The sequence below is a fragment of the Halichoeres trimaculatus genome, unplaced genomic scaffold, assembly GCF_033239565.1.
Source record: "Halichoeres trimaculatus isolate MK-OKI-2021-1 unplaced genomic scaffold, fHalTri1.1 fHalTri1_scaffold_7, whole genome shotgun sequence".
Taxonomy (NCBI): Eukaryota; Metazoa; Chordata; class Actinopteri; order Labriformes; family Labridae; genus Halichoeres; species Halichoeres trimaculatus.
In genome coordinates, this window is record NW_027437185.1 from 736,153 (window position 1) to 754,426 (window position 18,274).

The window sequence follows — 18,274 nt, forward strand, 5'->3', positions numbered from 1 at the left end:
AACAGAATAGAATAGAATAGAATAGAATAGAATAGAATAGAATAGAATAGAATAGAATAGAATAGAGGGACTCTGTAATGCCTCTTTAAACTCAGAGGATGGAAATGTTTTTGCTTCGAGGCTCTGAGCCGAGGTCCCCGTCTTGTCAGTATGTGCTGGTTTTTGTGGTTGGGCCATTATTTTTCCTGTCATTAACACACTTTGGACCATTTCTTCTTTCTACTGTAGTTTCAGTGAACATTTCAGGCAGGAAGTGAATGCTTAAAACACAACCATCAGAGATTTTTAGTCCCATTGGTTTGAATTCGGGTGTTGTTGTATTTTAGTATTTTTGTATCTTTGCAGTGACAGAGAACAACAAAAGAGTATCAAAGCTGAGACAGCAGAGTGATCACCTGAAAGAGGCTAAAATATGACAGAGCTAGGAGTGTTTGGTTTTTCCTCACATGATTCATTTTCCCTGAATTTTTATGTTTTACAAGCTTTGCATGAACAGACCAGCCTCTGTATTTTTTGAGCAGCGAGCTTTCATTGGAATGAAAGAATTTTATAAATCAAAAAACCACGAGCAGATTTTATTCCTGCCTCGTCTGATGGTGTCTGTTAGTCAGACCTCAGTACTGTTTCAGGTGTTCTATGAAATCACCAACAGCTCTTGTTTTGTTGGGCTGTCACGCTGCAGTTTTTTCATGGTCGACCCCCCCTAACCCCCACGACAACAAAGCATGCACCAAACAAGCTTCACACCAGGTCTCAGTCTGCAAAGAGAAGAGGAGTCAAAGCACACAGAAAGAAGTTCACTTCCTACCTTTCTCTTCCTCCTCCTGTGTGTCTGTCCTCTCTTCTTTCTATCACCCACTGAACGAACAGATGGGTCTTCTCTTCGCTCCCCCCCTCCAGCCTCCTCCTACCCCACCCTCTGACACTTGTCTATCAGGAAGAAGTCCCTCTGTCTGCCTCTCTTCAGCAGATCCTGTTTTCTTGTCTCTTTTTACCTCTGCCACCTCCACTGATGTTTATAAAAAAAAACAACGTGACTTTCTTTGACTCAACACTCACATTTAAACAAAGACTCCAGCCAGCTCTCTCTGGATCCAGATTCTTGTCTCTAACCGGGTCTGAGGATTAGTGAGAGACCCACAGCAAAAACAGATTTAGATTTTCTGTGTTTGCATGTGTGGAACAGCTGCATGTTCATGTGGATCTTCACTTATATGGGGGCATTAACATTTACACACAATCCTCTTAACACACAGATTAAACTCAAATTGAGGAGATATGCTCAGCACTTCCTTTGAGTCTTTGTTTCCATTTTGCTCGTGCCGTATTTCTGTGGTAAGCCTTTGGATCAGCTCCTACGGGGGTCACGCAGCCAGCAGTTTGACCCCTTTCCTGGACTGACAGCCTTCTAGTATATTCTGCTGGTGCTGCAGAGGGAGAAGCCCTCTTTTGAACACTGACCACAACCTTCTGACAGTCTGCACTAACAATCTGCCGTTGTGTGTGTTAGAGGCTGCAGCTCCCACTGGGATCATTTAGCTCCAGCTTATCTGCTCTCTGAGTGGGGGGCAGGCTGAGCTTAAAAACACTTAGAGCTGATGTGTTTTGGAGGAAACCTGAGTCTTCTGATGTGTTTCTGCTGTCAACCACATTAATCACGTTACTGACTGATGCTCCTCGCACTCCAGAATCTGAAATATGAGTTTTTCTGTCTTAAAAATGATATAAGATGAGCATTTACATGTAGCATGCCAGTAGGTTAACATGCCACCACCACCACCACCCTTTATATTTGTTTAAAGGTGGACGACATGCACATGGGCCCATGAAAAGAAATAGTGGGCCCCTATTATTTTTTTATTTGGGGCCTTTCTGGGGCCCTCTCAGTGCGCCCGGAGAATCCTTGCCCTATTCAGCACCCATGATCACGGACTTCATTAATACTTCAGTGGTTTCTCTGTCACTGTTTTTCTTTGAATAAAAGAGGAAACCTTCATATAAGCTCTGTTGAAAACCTCAGAGTGAAATGCAGATGAAATGTTTCCTCCATCACCAGGACAACAAGGGGACTCCCTCAATCATGCAGCTGCACGGGCAGGTCAAAGGTCATCTGGAGTAATGGCTGATGGATGCTAGGGTGGGGACCCTTTAGAGACATGAATTGAGTTGTGTGTCTGGGGGCTGTGTGGGGCTTATTTTGTTGTTGTCTATAGCAACAGAGGAGCTCTTTTTGGAACTCAGAGTGAGTCTGTTGAAGAGGCCTGTCTCTGACATCCTGCACCCATGATGGGACCCTAATATCATACTGGGACAGGAGAAGATGCTTTCATCTGGAACTTATGGAACTGAAAAAGGCTCCTCCTCCGTGAATGTCTGATGGTGGACTGTGAGGTGAACACACAGCGAAAGTGTCTTTGATGAAGAACGACCTCGTTGGACCTCTGGCATAGGTCCACCAGTGGAGCTTCAGCTGGAGCACAGGCGTCCCCAAAAAGAGCACTGTTCAGCTCCAGACCCATCACAGGCTCCAGACTCTGCAGGCAGGGGCACATATCACCTCAGCCTGACTACTCCATTCATCCAGCGGAGGCAAACAGCTGATCCGCGGGGATTCCCTCACATTCTGACATCAGCCATAGCATGGAACTATGTGGTTGTTTACAGCCTAAAACAGCCACACTCCTCTCCCCGTTGCTGAAGAGATTTCTGTCCAGATGCAGGGAGGGGAGCAGGCGGGGAGGGGGTTTGGGGGTATTTGCTCCGGTGGACCAATCAGGTCAGACTTGCTCCTAAATATTCAAAGAAGGGAATCGCTGACGTCGGCAAACCCCGGAAATTCCAAACAGCTCGTTTTAGGTCTGGATTTTACATTTACAAGCTCTACTAAGTAAAGGTTTTGTCATTAAATGTCACATTTTGTGGGCTGGGAGGAAAGACAAAGAGCCACAAATTTCACTAAACAACTTAATAAAGGGAGTTTTGCATAATATGGGACCTTCAATAGGTAACCTGTAATTGTACTGGATTACATTTTTAAAGTAACCTTCCCAACTGCCTGTGAACCACAGACAGTTTAACGCACTTTTGGAGGAGCATGAGACTGAGCGTCGTCATCAAGGTGATTTGAAGATTTCAGATGTATTGAGGATGAAATGCACCTGAGTTCCTCTCCCTTTACCTGCAGTGTAAATAATGCTCATAATTATATAATATCATAATTATAATTATGTCATTCTCAAAACAGTTCAGTGATCAGTTTAGTAACAGTTCAATATGATGTATCTTGCTTAATATTTGGATTACAAAGAAAATATTGTGATGCCTTTAGAATGCTAAGAACCAGTGGTGTGTGGTCAGGGGAGGCAGGGGGGCAGTGCCTCCCCTAGGCTAACAAGAAAAAAAAAAAAAAAAAAATAATATATATATATATAGATATAAATATATATATATATATATATATATATATAAATCAGTTGTTCATATACAATTTGTCATAATTAAAAAAAATTAAAAAAGGGAAATTGCTGATTTGTCAATAAGAAGGAGGCTAACAGAGGGGACAGCATTTGGCTTCATGCTTGTAATGTGCGTCAAAGGCAGAGACTCTGAGAGAGAGAGAGACCGTTTACTTGAAATCACATCGTTTTGCAGGTTGGTGCATGAGTACTAAGGTCTCACACTGATTAACGTGGGCATTGATGAGGCACAGCGCTTCTCTGCCTCCGCAGGTTGTAATACCCCACCCTCTTTGAGGTCTCGCGATAGTTTTAGTGCAGACGTTTAATAGAGTATACCAGAGGTGCCTGGCCTGTGTTCTTGTGTTGTTGAGATACGGCTTATTTTTGTTCATATTTTGCTCTTTCTCCTGTGATGTAAATCCTGTAGAAATGCAGGTGAACATATGTTTCAGGTTTTAATTGGCATTTCGTCTTGTTAACTCCGGGACTTCAGTCTGTCTCTGAACCGTAGATGGGAAAGCTGATTAACATTTATTTACTTGGCTCGTTGCTAGTAACTAGTGTCTGGGAGTCCGGGCCAAAGTGAGAGGAAAGACTAAAGAGGAGGAAAAAAAGGTGCACCTTGTGCACAACCGCACATTTATTGAGGAAACAAAGACCAAAATAATGTACTCCCGCCCCACACACACCATGCATGCACTCAGACCGTCTCTCCTTCTGGTATGTCACACGTACACGTACACGTACACGTACACACACACACACACGCACACACACACACACACACACACACACACAGACTGTCACCGCGTTAAAGGGGCAGGGCTGGCCAGTAACAGTTTGTATTAGTAAATGTGAGCAGTGCACCGTATATATAACACACACATATAGAAATTTTAACTTTAGCTGGCTGCCTGCCTCCCTCGTCATGGACCTCACCCCACGTTACTGCTAAGAACCTCTTTCCAACAGTAAATGAAACTCATGTTTTAGAGTGAATGTAACTAAAAATATTCACCAATATGTCACAAATTGTGACATTCATATTCATTAATTTCCCTTCAGGGATGAATAAAGTATATTTTATCTTCATCTTTATATTGGTAAACTGAGCCACTTTTCCATTGTTTGACCTGTAGGCAAGAGGAAATGAAATTAAAGTAAAATCAACACATGTACATTAATTTCATGATGTCTCACATCAATGGAAATAATCAGAACACATCCATAATGATTGTTCATGGAAATATAGCCTGTCAAAAAAAAAGGTCTTTGTGGCTCAACTTGCCCCAGCCAAGGGGTAAATTGCTTCACCTCAAAGGGTAAATTGAACCACGTGGGGGTAGGTTGACCTTTTGACTTTTTCAATTTTCAACTTGAGCAGAGTTAGAATATAACTAAATAAACAACAAACAAAATTGAAACTCAATTTCAGTATTCAGAATATTTTTTTATAGGCCAGCCTTTCAAGAAAAAACAGCAACAATACAGCTGTAAAGTAACTGTAGCCTTCAATGACTAAATAACTTCTGCTTATTCAAGGTAGATGAGTCTTGACTGCAGGGGTGCAATATGTTGCTTCGCAACAAATGTGGGCTACTACATAGTATTTGAGGAGCAATGTTAATGCCAATGTAACACTGTAACAATAGTTGGCTTTTACCTCAAGTTGAACTGTAACCTGACCCAAACTTAATAAACACAATCAACAGGGCTTGAGTCATCGTACTTAACTGTGGAATTTCCTCTGTGTTCTTGCTTGTCTACAATGTTACACAAATTAAAAAAAAATATATATATATATATGTTTTACCTCTGACACTTTAGTGACTCATTGTGGGGTAAGTTAAATCACTGGGTCGATTTACCCCAAGCAGTTTGGCTCACTTTACCCACGACCCATTTTGTTAAAAACAACCTAGCCTAGCAATTCAGGCTAATACCTAGCTACACGATTCACACAGTTTTATACATTGATAGTTCAGCAACACATTCGATGTATGTTTTTTAAATATAGTTAAAATTATTCTGAGTTTATAGTCATTATTCGTGATGTGTTGAAAATTTACTTTGACATGCCAAAAATGATTTTTGGAGAATAAAAGTTACTTAACCTTTCAACTTGTGTTTCTGTTCACCACAGAGAGCTTGAAATGAGGCGGACTAACTAAATCCAGAGTCATGTGACCACTGATGCGTACCGTTTCCCAGAGACAGGGGGTGGGTCAATTTACCCACAGGCTCAACTTCCCCATGCTCCCCTATTTTGTTTACCATTGTTTTGGTGAAATTTGATGACTTTTTTTAAGGCCACTTCTCTCACTTTTTCATTGCTTAACTCTAACCAGCTTGTCAAAACAAGCTGGTGAGAGTATATTTACTGCGTTTTATAAATAAATACATTTTTTTTTATGCTGATCTGAGCTCAGCCTTTTGGCCCTGCTCTCCGCCGTTTTTTCAGTTTCTCATGTGGCCCGATTGGAAAAAAAATAATTGCCCACCCCTGATGTAAACAGATGCTTTCACGGCGATGTAGGCGGGCCATACGCGTGTGAGATGCCGCTAAAGTCTTGACAGAGTCTGGTAGAGAAGTGTCACTGCTGGTGTACTCTCCAGCTGGGGTACCGCGCTGTGGGGGGCAATCGTGCTTAAGCACGGTATGGCTTGGATGGCCAGTGTGACCATGCCCTGAAGCGTGCCAAAGTAGAGAAGTGAATCGTACTCAAGCACCTAACGGTTAGATAGATAGATAGATAGATAGATAGATAGATAGATAGATAGATAGATAGATAGATAGATAGATAGATAGCAGGAGCACAACAGGAAAACAACAGTAAAATAACAGTGACGAATATAAAACAACAACACAAAAGTCATTCATTTTGCCATTGCACAGTCCCATAATTGTGTAAAGTGCTGTTAATGCTTGTTTTTTTGCGGCATTGACGGTGGTTAATGCTGTTGGATAGAAACTGTTTTTTAATCTGTTTGTTCTTGTTTTAATTGTCCTGTACCGTCTGCCTGATGGCAGCAGTTCAAACATGGAGTGGCCTGGGTGAAAAGTGTCCTTTACAATTTTCTGGGCTCTATTAAAACAGAGAGCACTGTGCAGTTCGTCCAGTGAGGGGAGGAGGCAGCCCACGATTTTCTTGGCTGTGTCAATCACCCTCTGAAGCACAGTTCTCTGGGCTACTGTGCAGCTGGTGAACCAAACAGTATGTCAGTACTGACTCAATGTAAAAGGACACAAGCAGTTTCTGTCCGGTGTTGTTCTTCCTCAGAACCCTCAAGAAGTGAAGCCTCTGCTGCACCTCTGTGCTGTTCACGTTCCAGGTCAACCCCTTCCAATGTGGACCCCCAGGAAACGGAAGTGTGACACCCGCTCCACTCTGTCCCCTTTGATGATGAGTGGTTGAATGCCGCGCCTTCAGTCTGATTCCAGCCATCATGAACAGCCGTGGTGCTCTGTATGATTGAACTTTCATCAACCAGTTTCATTCAGGAACACACTGGTGTCTTGTCTGTGATGCGGATTTGCGCCGTCATTTATATAATTCAAAGTTGAATTTTTAGCACCAAGAATTAATAATGTAATCCATGTCTGCACAGACAACAGGGGATGTAGCTCAGTGGTAGAGCGCATGCTTTGCATGTATGAGGCCCCGGGTTCAATCCCCGGCATCTCCACTTTTCGTTCGTCATGTGAAGTTTTCCTGCATTGATACGAACCGCCGCAGTCGCACAAAATGCTTTCAACGCTGTCTCTTAATGCTTTCGAAGTCAAACATTGATCGGTACTTACGAGCAGGGCACACTCGCAAAATCCACACACATCTGCAGGTCCCTGTCCCTAAGTGTGGAGCGAAGAAGGCGCATTGCGCAAACTCTGAAAGGCCTCCAGATTTATAGCAGACGAATGACGTTGTTAGAAAATGAATAAATAAGTTAATTCACAAAGAAATACGTAAGCCATAAATAAATGATGAAACACATTATACGTTTATATCTTCATGATTATTTGTTCCCTCCCCAATGCATGCCTTTTGAAATGTATGTAATTATCTTTATATTTGTGAATTCATATATTTTAATCTATTTTATTTTATTCTGTTGCATGTACAGTTTTATAACTATTTTTCCAAAATGTAATTCTGTCTCTTTGGTCAGAGGAAACTATGCATGTGGGACATTACCTTCTGCTTCATATCGAATGAGGACATTTGTGTTCGTTACTGTGTACATGGTCCTTTCAGTAAGAAAAATCAAGCCTTCATTCATTAAACAAAACAAAACAAAACGATCCTGCTTGTGTTTGAGTTTAGGGTTGCTGGTCTCTGATCTCTGGAGGTCCTGCTGAGAGCTCTCACCAATGGATCCATAGACATTTGGGCTCTGGGCTGCATTACTGCTGAGCTGTTGATGGGCAATCCTTTGTTTCCTAATTATGATGCATATGATATGGTATATGATACCGCACGTATCTATACATATACATACATATTATATTATATTATATTATATTATATTATATTATAAAATATTATATTATATTATATTATATTATATCATATTATATTATATAAAATCTGGACATTGATTTTGTGTGAGGTAAGTTGAAGTTAGGTTAGTCCTAATGTTTGGTATTTGCTCTTTGAAAAGTTTTGTAAGCTTTAAAGTGTGCTGCTGTGTATCTTTGATCATATTGCTTCAGATCTATACACACCGCGTTTGTTTTAAGCCGCCAGGTGTCACTGTTCCCTCGTCATGAATACTGCACCTGCCTGTGGAACTGACACCGGGTGTCACCCTGCGGAGCGAAAAGGTGAAGGCGTGTTTTACTGGTTTCTGTGTTTGACGGGAGGGGGATTTTTAAGATGTTCGTTTCCAGAGGGACACTGGGACACGTGCTCTGTACCTGCGCAGCTCTCATCCACCTGTGGACTTGTTGAGAGTGGCGGTGAACCAAAGCGGACGGACTGTGTGAGATATGAGGTGAAATGAGGCTTTCCTCCGTAAGGTTTGGATGTCTGCTGGCTTTGGTGTGCTTTGTGTCGCTCAGCTGGATAAAATCAGTCCCCCAGCATGAAGGTGAGTTTCCTAAGAACGTCACTTTGTCCCACCGTTAACAACTATTGGTCTACCTGTGTTATTCTTACCTTTGGATAATCTGAACTCAGAGAAAAACTCATGAAGTAAAGTATCACAGTAATTACAGCAAGCAGAACACATAACCAGCGCCAACATCAGCCTCTTATTAGAGATAAGTTACAACGATCTTTGATCAATTTGAAAACGAACTAAAACTCCAATCGTCCTCAGTGTTTGTTCAGTTTGTGTTTAGAGTACCTTTGTGCATGTGATATGGATACATTTATGTTAAGAAAGAGGTGTTAATCCCATTTCAAGCCATAATAACTGTACTTAGTGTACACAGACACGTTCAGTGGGGGTTAGTCATTAACATATTGGATCAAAGGTTTCCTAATCATATTGAATGGTTCAGATAACACTGTCTCTGATTCAGAGTTCAGTGTAATGGTGATTTTTCTGGCAACAAACCACTTCCTCATACAGCTGCCTCAGTGGTTTACCAGTGACACACACACACAAACACACACACACACAGACACACACACACACACACACACACACACACACACACACACACACACACACACACACACAGACACACACACACACACACACACACACACACACACACACACACACACACACACACACACACACACAGAAGAGCAGACACGTTGTGTTTCACCTGGCAGGTGTTGTGGGGGGGTCTCTGACGCAGCAGTCAAAGGTTTACAGAGTGTTTCTGTTTTAGTGAGTTTACAAACTGCAGTGCTGACCCTGCTCAGGAGCAGGATTCCTGTTTAGAGTCCAAACTCAAAGTGATGCCAGGAAACTGCATGGCTGGGGAATATCAGGACCAGAAATACCAGTATTGGGACTGTCAATCCTTCTTCAGCCACGATTCCTGTCACAGGACATGGAGGCTCAGTGTCCACAGCATCAGCTGGGCAGTCAGTGGACTGAGGATCCTCATCATAGATCGTAAAAAAAAATGGACGTCCACTTGCTCAGCTCGAATTGAGGTCTCAACAAAAACTGCTCCCTCTGGTGGCTGGCTGCAGTATAGGTTAAAAAATCTGGCTTTCCAGCCATTCCAGATGGGCTGTGGTCAAACTCGTAGAAATGTTTCTCACGTCTGATTGCTGTGGTGATTTGAAGATAAAATTTGGCTGTCTTGTATCCAAGTCCTCTTTTTTCTGGAAAGTTTCATTTTCATTAGTTATACGAGGTTAAAAACGAGGCTTTATGTAACATTTAAAGATGATTGACAGCTGACATTTTCGTGTATTTTTAATCGGGGATTGTAAAATATTTTGGGAGGTAGAGTTAAGAAGTGATTAGACTCAGGTAAGAAAAAAAAGATTATTATTTTTGTCACCCAGCTCCACTCAGATTCTCCCAGAATCCCTCATTGTCTCTACTGCGCAGACTCTGGCTCCACAACTGCTACCAACGGCTGCGCCTGTGGCGGGAGTATTTTGGCTTCAAAACCATACAGTGATAAATGGTGGAGCCACACTGTCCGCTCTATTTACAGTCTTTGATCCTCATCTGCCTTGTCTGATTACACCTCAAACCTCTGTTTGTATTATTTAACTTCAAAGGCCCATTTACACTCCCTTTATGTACGAAAAATGCATCAGTCAGTTTCAAATGATGTTACAGTCACTGCCCACTTAGTTCTGTGCGTCCTTTGCGCTGGCATTGCAGTTAACCAATACATCCACCAGCCCAGAGTCAAAAGTTTATGACAGTGAAACTCAAAATCAAGCATGGTGACTGTGCAGGAGCTATTAATAATGTTCCGCATAAAAGACAAAAACAGAGGCAGCGTTGTAGCAGGCAGTGGTCAGTGAGGCACTTAAATGCATCGCGAAAGTTCTGCCATTGTTATTTCTTCTTCATGTCTCACTAAAGCTTTGTATCGGGTAGTAACAGCAACACTGCCCCCACGGTTTCCAGCGGTAATGCTCTGTTTGGTCTGTATCTGTAAGCTTGGAAACGTGCAGATATATGGATGAAATGAACGCAGAGCATGAACAAAAGGCACTGTCTGTATCCGTATACCTATCTGAATGTGTATGGGCCTTAAGTCTTGCTCTTTTATCTACCTGCTTTTATGACTGTGGAGAGCACCTCTTTGCTGTTGGCATTCTGATATGAAATACACACACACACACACACACACACACACACACACACTCACACACACACACACACACACACACACACACTCACACACACACACACACACACACACACACACACACACACACACACACACACACACACACACAGACACACACAGACACACACACACACACACACACACACACACACACACACACACACACACACACACACAATTAAACTTGTGCATGAGTATGTGTATACAAATGAGTATGAGTAAATGAGTAAACCTCAGTGCCTTCAGAACTCTGCCACCTGCAAGGTCACATCCCCCCAGTCCTGATACCATAGTCTTTAGGGTTCTCACCAATCTACAGTGAAGCGCAATTGGTGAGCACACCTTGATTGGCTGGGTTCATATGTTCACATCATATGAGTGTGCATGTGTTAGCATGTCCACACAAGGGGGAAACAGGAGTGTCCTGTTTGGTCGCAGAGCAGAGTTGTTCTTTGGTCCTGTAGCTGTGTGCGTGGTCTCATGTCCACACTGCTCCTCGCTCAGTTCCGCCAAAAACACAGGGACAAGCACACATAACATAGAATAACAAAGTATGCTGCCCCCCCAACACACACACACACACACACACACACACACACACACACACACACACACACACACACACACACACACACACACACACACACACACACGCACACACACACACGCACACGCACACACTCCAACCCACCGCAGGAGTAGTCCCCCTGATCATGGCAGGTTATTTTGCACACTGCCTACATCAATTTGATGTTATAAATTTGCAACAGTGGGCCTTGGAGGGATAAAGTGTTGTCACCATATCTATCTATCTATCTATCTATCTATCTATCTATCTATCTATCTATCTATCTATCTATCTATCTATCTATCTATCTATCTATCTATCTATCTATCTATCTATCTATCTATCTATCTATCTATCTATCTATCAGGAGGAGTCTGCACTTCCTTTTTGTGTGTGCTTTCCCTGGTGAGGAACTTTTAGCAAGGCCTCTGGACACGGTGGAACATTGGTTAATCCCATGGCTGGTTTAGTCCTGTGTATGTGGATTATAACTACCTAACCCTAATGTCTCTCTGCTGACTTTCCCAGTGTCACAGCGTTTTAGAGAACAGCAGAGTCATTCGGATGGTATCAGTTGTCTGTCAGTAACCGTGAGGCAGCAGTTTCAGACCTCACGCTGACCTGCAGAGGAATATCCCGCCCCTCCATGGAGGAGTGGAGGCTATGTGGCTCATGGGAAAACATCAGTCTGATCTAAAAGCAGCTGTTTTTTTCCAGCTCATGTCAGAATGATAAGCAGGTGTTGGGGGTGATCTTGGTTGTGAGCAGAGGTCTCACTCTGACTCTCAGGTACCTGTTCCACTGAAACAGGTTGGTTAATAGGATCTGTGAAACACAGCCCAGTCTTGTGGGCGTAGCTGCTGGCCTTACTTATCTCTTCAGAGGGTAAAGACAGATCCATATCTGCCTTTTGCCTCAGGCTGGTGACAAGAACACTTGCTATATGATATGGTGTAAATATCTGATTTGACCGTTATTTGACAGTTTGGTAAAAGAGATTAAAAACATCTGATAGTATGTGTATAAAACCCTTTAAGCTCTGTCATCTTTTGGATCTCTGCTAGAAAAATGAAATACTCACATTAGAAAGAGTAAATTTCTGCAACTGCTTGGTCTTTTTGAGTCATTCTAGTGTCATGATAAAGAGATCACCTGTGCAGTTTGTTCAGAGGTGCAGTACTGGTCTTTAAGTCACTGGCTCAGAGTAATAACTCAAGTATTACTCAAACAAAAAGTTCGGCTGTAGCATGACTTTACTGTGTGTGTTGCTGAGTCTCTCCTCTTTGATCTGATGTGTGGTATGACAGACCTGATTAGCGCTTTGTTATATGCCTTTTGATGTGGAGCCACCTCAAAGTCCCCCATATAGGATCCTTAGGTTTTAAAGGGTTAAAATCATGAAAAATGACTTTTGCCAACTTTGATATGCAAGTCACTTGTTACACTGCATCTGTTCATAGTTTCATGTGGGTGCAAGAAGACAGTGGTGGAAAAAAGATTTGGTTGACCCCATACATTTGTGAAACACCCCTGAAGATATAGCCATGGGTGATTATTGCATCATTCTAATAACTGGTCTTCATCTGTTGGTAGGACCAACACCACGGCTAGACCTGCAGACCCTGTACGAGCGCCTCATGTTGGCCGAGCAGCTGGGTGGGCAGGTCAGAAAGGAGCTCAGCAACATGCTGGATGAGCTGAGGAACCTGTCCAGAACTATGAACAACACCAACAGCATCCCTGCAGGTACCGGTCTGAGCAACCCAGGCAGGAGTCCTACTGAGAGAAGCCGATCAGTGAAAACACATATCATTCAGACCAATCCAACACTGTGAACTTCACTTACTGGACAAACACATCACTGTTCACACACTTTACAGAGTGTTTCAGTTTGAAGAGTGTAAAACAGAGAGGACAGAAACCAGGGCCCTGATAAATAAGCTGTATTATGGGTTTGATCGGTGTGGGTAGCTAACAAATAACAAAGTTAATGACACACCTCCACTCTCCCCTCCCAGCGACAGAAACAACGAAGGATGATTTCTTCAAACAGGCCATCCTACAGCCCAACATCTTTGTCTACATGCCTCATCTTCGAGAACATCCAGAAAGCCTGACAGCCAATGTGGTGCTGGGACAGGGACGCAGAGGAGGTATGGAGCGCCCTTCCATGACTTGTTCTTTGTCCATAGTTATCTGAAGAACAAAACATTACCTCTCAAGAAGTGTCACTGGGGGAGGTAAACAGGTATAGCTGGCTTAAAGCTGGCAAAGAATGGGCTTTTGAAAGACAGACGAACCAAAGTGAGAGACAGCCCCACCACACAGCTTCATTCTGGACCTTCAGGTCTGGCTGCCAGACACTGGCTGCAGTACACTGTCTGCTTGAAATACTCTGAGGGGTAGACATGTTTTAGCACAGTCATGACAGACCTGAAACAGACAAGAAAAACCTGACAGACCTCCTTTGCGTGTCAGGTAACAAATTGATTCTGAATTCCTTCCTCATTTAGCTGATGTCTCCAGGAAGACCTTTTCTCACAGCCCCCTGTCTTTTTTCTGAGAAGATCTAAAATGGATCCTTTCAGAGGTTCTGCTGATGTTACATCTGACAAAAGATTCTCCTGACAGCTCACACAGCCACTTTGTTCCCCACTTCTTAGGCCCTGTACACACATGGCCAGGTGTTTTCAAAAACCAACATCCCCCTCTCACTCCTTTAAAAAAAAAAACGTTCTTCCACACGCAGCTGGTAAATCCACCAGGTTGTACTGCTAACGACATGCCAAACCCATATGTGACTGTGTTTTTAAGACATGAAATACATGTTATTCAATCAGAATGAATCCCTGTCATTCAGCTGTATTGTTTGAAGGTCCCATATTCTGCTCCTTTTCTGCAGTTTAATCTGGACCATTGATGTCTTCATGAAATGGTAGTCACATGTTTTGGTCCAAAAAGCCAATAAATCAAGCACAGCAGCATTGTTTCCAGGCTCTCAAAGCCCCTCTGTTCAGAACGCTCTGATTTAGTGGGCGTGGCCTTCATATGTAAATGAGCCACCGCTGATACTGCCCTGCTCTTCCACGTCACTGAGAGCGGCGCCACGAGCTCCGAGTGCACAATGTTTAGAAAACAGCAAAGCTTGTTTACCATAACATTACAGGCTAAAACAACAGGCTAACCGCAGCTAGAGTTAGCATCCTGAAGCTAACACAGAGACAGGGGGAATACTAAGGAAAAGCTCTTACATCTGCTCCACAGCACACAGCATTTAAAATACAAAAGCAAGAAGGGAAGTGTGACAAAAAAACACTTTGAAAAAGTTATTTATTGAAAACAAAAAGTAAACTGAAATAGGCTGTTTATCAGCTTATCAAAAGTTCAAGACTATAGCTCAAAAAATTACAAAAAACTCAGAATATCTCCACCGTTCTTATTAATCACATCAAAAATTAGTTTGGGCATGCTTGATGCCCCAGCTGACCGCAGTAAAAGCACCTGCCATCCCTTAGTCAGTGTTTGCGCTCCTCCGCAGGGAGACGAGTGTGACCCAGCTGCATGGTGTCCTCCACACTGGTTGGAGTATGATGGTTGTGTGATAGTTGTACTATGGTTGTATGTAATGGTTGTATAATGGTTGTGCGTCTCTCTTCAGTGTCCATGGTGATGGGGATCCCCACTGTCAGGAGAGAGAAACAGAGTTACCTACTTAGCACACTCAGCTCTCTGCTAGGTGGCCTGACTCCGGCTCAGAGGAGAGACATACTCATCATTGTCTTCATTGCTGAGGTAAAGTTAACCCAGAGAACAGCTGCTTCTGATCCCTGGGGGTAGGTGTGCTCTGGTAAAACTTCAAGTCCATCTCAAAGAGGAAAGTCCTGACACTCTGAAGATTCAGCCCAGTGCACCACTTAGACTGCTTTGTATTCTTACTCTGAGGAAGGATCTTGGCTCAGTCTTTTCAGTAAGACTCTTCTGCCTGCTCAAGGTCAGACAGTGGAACAGCAAGAAGCAGGGCACAGAGGTGATGGCTGTGTGAGGTCTTTCCAGGTAAAAAGACACTGATCGAACAGTGAGCTGATTCCAAAGTTTCATCCCCATTGACTGTCCCGTCTTTCTGACCACTCAGAGCGCTTTTACACCACCAGTCTTATTCACAACACATCCACACACTGACGTCAGAGGCTGCTTCTGTAAGGGACCATCGCATACCTCTAACCAACAGGGGGAGCAGTTTGGGGTTCAGGGTTTTCCTTGAAAACTAAGGCTTGACATTAACTTTTTTGCTCAATAGCCACTATGGCTAGTGGTTTCCCAGAGTTACTAGCCACTCAGCATTTTCACTAGCCACAATTTTGTTGTTGGATAATTATGTTTAATGTGATTAAAGCCAATGATGACATGCTAAAGTTTACTTCAACTAAATTTACAACCTTTTTAAATATAAATAACCCCTGTGCACACTCAAATAAAGACTACATAAATATTTGATGCCACAGGTCATTATCAGGTATTCAGCTCTGAAACGGTCCTGTGGAAGGTTGTGCTTTTTTAATATGAAAATATGCAGACTATTGAGACAACATTATAAAAGTAGTAGTTTATTATTGCATTTAATTAAAGTTGTGAAGGCTGAAGATATATATTTATTTACAACCGTCATTTTTCAGTAATACGCTAAGTACCATACTTTCTGGACTATAAGTCACTTCGTAGTATCAAAACTTCAAAAAATGTATGATTATACATTTTTTGAAGTTGTATCAGTCAAAAAATGTGTCATGAGAAGAGGAAGAGGAGGAAACAACAGATTTACTAAAGTCACACTGGACTATTAAGTCATTATTTATAATGATTTGGTTTGTTTACAGTATTTCCAGAGTGATTTTTTTACTTATAACTTTGATAAATGTTTGTATATTAGGAGGTTTAAATATTGTTCCTACAGCTCCTCATATCTGTGACCAGTTTCTCTTCTCTATGTGCGCTTCTCGATGCCCACGCACCCCTCTCCTCATAGAGAGCCAAAAAGACGCGAGTGAACTTTTAAATGAAGTTGTCAGGCGCTTAACACCAGGAGCTGTCATGGTGTCCAAGCGGGAGGCTGGAGATGAAGTCTGAGCACCTCTCAGCAGTTATGTCAGCAAAAGACTTGGCGAATGGACCAATGAGCAAACACTGTGTGTAGGCAGTGCTCATGGAAGCTGTACTGTCATGGTCTCATATTTCAATAGCTTTAGTATTTCAGATGCCGTTTCAGAAAACTACAATTAAATAATTCAACCAGCCAAAGTGGCTAGTAGGAGTGACGGTGTTACCCGCCACAGCTGAAATCCACCTGCATTTGGCAGGTTGGCAGGTGTTAAAGGGGACATATCATGCTTGTTTCTCCTTTTCACTATGCCAGACGAGGATGCCTGTAAAACATTTCTGCCCTTAGAACAAGTCATTTAGTTCCTTCATTGCCCCACAATAGCGTTCTCAATATCCTCATTTTAGTCCATTCTGAAGATCTCGTTGAAATGCTCCGTTTGGAGAATGACCTCAAGAAACCTCGCAACGTCACAGCCCTTTGTGCTCTGATTGGTCAGTTCTATCAGAGGGGCGGAGGGGGTAGAGCCAGGGGGCGGTTTTTGCAGCATGGCAGTATTTACAAAATCACCATATTGGATGGGGCAGACCGAACGAGTTTGCTGTTTGCCAAAACTTCACCGTAAGGCATTGATAGCACTAATAAAATGGCAGAGTGTAGGATACGTCCTTTTGTATTGGACCCCGAGTCAGACCCAGACGGTTCTGCAGCTCAGGAGGAAGAAAATCCACCTGGACACAGATCATCTCAGGAAGCTTCAGTGTGGTGAGTCAAACCGGTACTGTAACATGTATAGTTTATATGTGGAAATATAAGCAGACTTCACCAATAAACTATTTCTATAACAGGGCTCCATCCTGCTCCTTCACTTTTCTCTGTCTGTTTTATCCATCATGCTGAAAGTGTCGTCTAAAGATCGCCTCTACCGTCAGTTCCTCATTATGTTTTTACTCAGTCAAGTTAGCCAGAGCTAGTAGGGAGCTCTATTTATACTCTGCTCTTGGTGGGTGTATCCCTCAGTGGCGGTTGTGTGACTAACTGACATCACAGAGGAGGAGCTGCTTTATCAGATTACTCCAATAAGAAGAAAGGATCCTCGTGTCGTCACGACGGTTGAAATCTCGCGGTCAACTGGCAATGACTTATTTTCAGAGGCATCAAATCTCGTTCTAGGATATCAGAAAAAATACAATATCTCATTTTTTGAAAATTCAGGAGGTGAAAGGTCTTGTTTTCAACTTTATTATTATATATGTAAGTATTAAATCAGGGATCAGCATGGTATGTCCCCTTTAATGTCAAGCCCCTCAGCATGAAACCTGAAGGAGCCGGGGTCGCACCCCTGACTTTCAGACTGAGGGATAATCGACTCTAAGCCACAGCTGCCCGTTCGGCCAGTGATATGTGTCATTTGGTGGATTCATGGATGACTTGTACCAAATGAAGAGCTTTTCCCTTGAGTTTGAGCTCAGACTAGAGTGAGGACAGAAGGGGGTAGCTGGGCCCAGCCTAAGACCCACCTCTGACCTACAAAAACTCTGATTTGGCATTATGCTATCAGCATCCGGCTTACATGCCCCCTATCAGGAGGGGGAAATGCAAACAGGACCAGGCTTGACTGAGCCAACCTGTACCAAACTGTGCTGATCTCAACTGGACTGCTTAGTGGAAACGGGGCTAAAGATCCACCAAACAGTAAATGATCTCTATGTCTGTGGGGATGATGGTCAGCTGGCTGGTCTTCTACCATGACCATTGGATTGCATCTCACTGATCATGATGACAGGCTGATGACAAGAGCAAGAAAACACTTTGCTTCGCCTTTAATACACCCATGGGTATGCATGACAAACAGTAACACAAAGCAGCTCAAC

General features: G+C 42.9%; 2 protein-coding genes and 1 non-coding gene across 4 annotated transcripts in view; 2 read left to right on the forward strand and 1 right to left on the reverse strand.

The window, feature by feature from the left end:
• The window catches only part of mmp17b (matrix metallopeptidase 17b), a 37,390-nt gene extending 36,548 nt beyond the window's left edge, over positions 1-842 (reverse strand). The window contains exon 1 of the mRNA XM_074674734.1: positions 809-842. The gene's annotated coding sequence lies outside the window, so the exon portion shown is untranslated. The remainder of the gene's footprint in view (positions 1-808) is intronic.
• A 6,231-nt stretch (positions 843-7,073) lies between these two features.
• On the forward strand, positions 7,074-7,145 carry trnaa-ugc (transfer RNA alanine (anticodon UGC)). Its single transcript has one exon. It is a non-coding gene; the product is annotated as a tRNA-Ala (tRNA).
• Positions 7,146-8,348: 1,203 nt separating this feature from the next.
• The window catches only part of LOC141793370 (alpha-1,3-mannosyl-glycoprotein 4-beta-N-acetylglucosaminyltransferase A), a 35,056-nt gene continuing 25,130 nt past the window's right edge, over positions 8,349-18,274 (forward strand). For both annotated transcript variants that reach the window (XM_074674017.1, XM_074674018.1), the window contains exons 1-4: positions 8,349-8,546; positions 12,899-13,051; positions 13,324-13,458; positions 14,964-15,097. In XM_074674017.1, the coding sequence (XP_074530118.1) occupies positions 8,456-8,546; positions 12,899-13,051; positions 13,324-13,458; positions 14,964-15,097 (513 nt within the window). In that variant the 5' untranslated portion in view covers positions 8,349-8,455. The remainder of the gene's footprint in view (positions 8,547-12,898; positions 13,052-13,323; positions 13,459-14,963; positions 15,098-18,274) is intronic.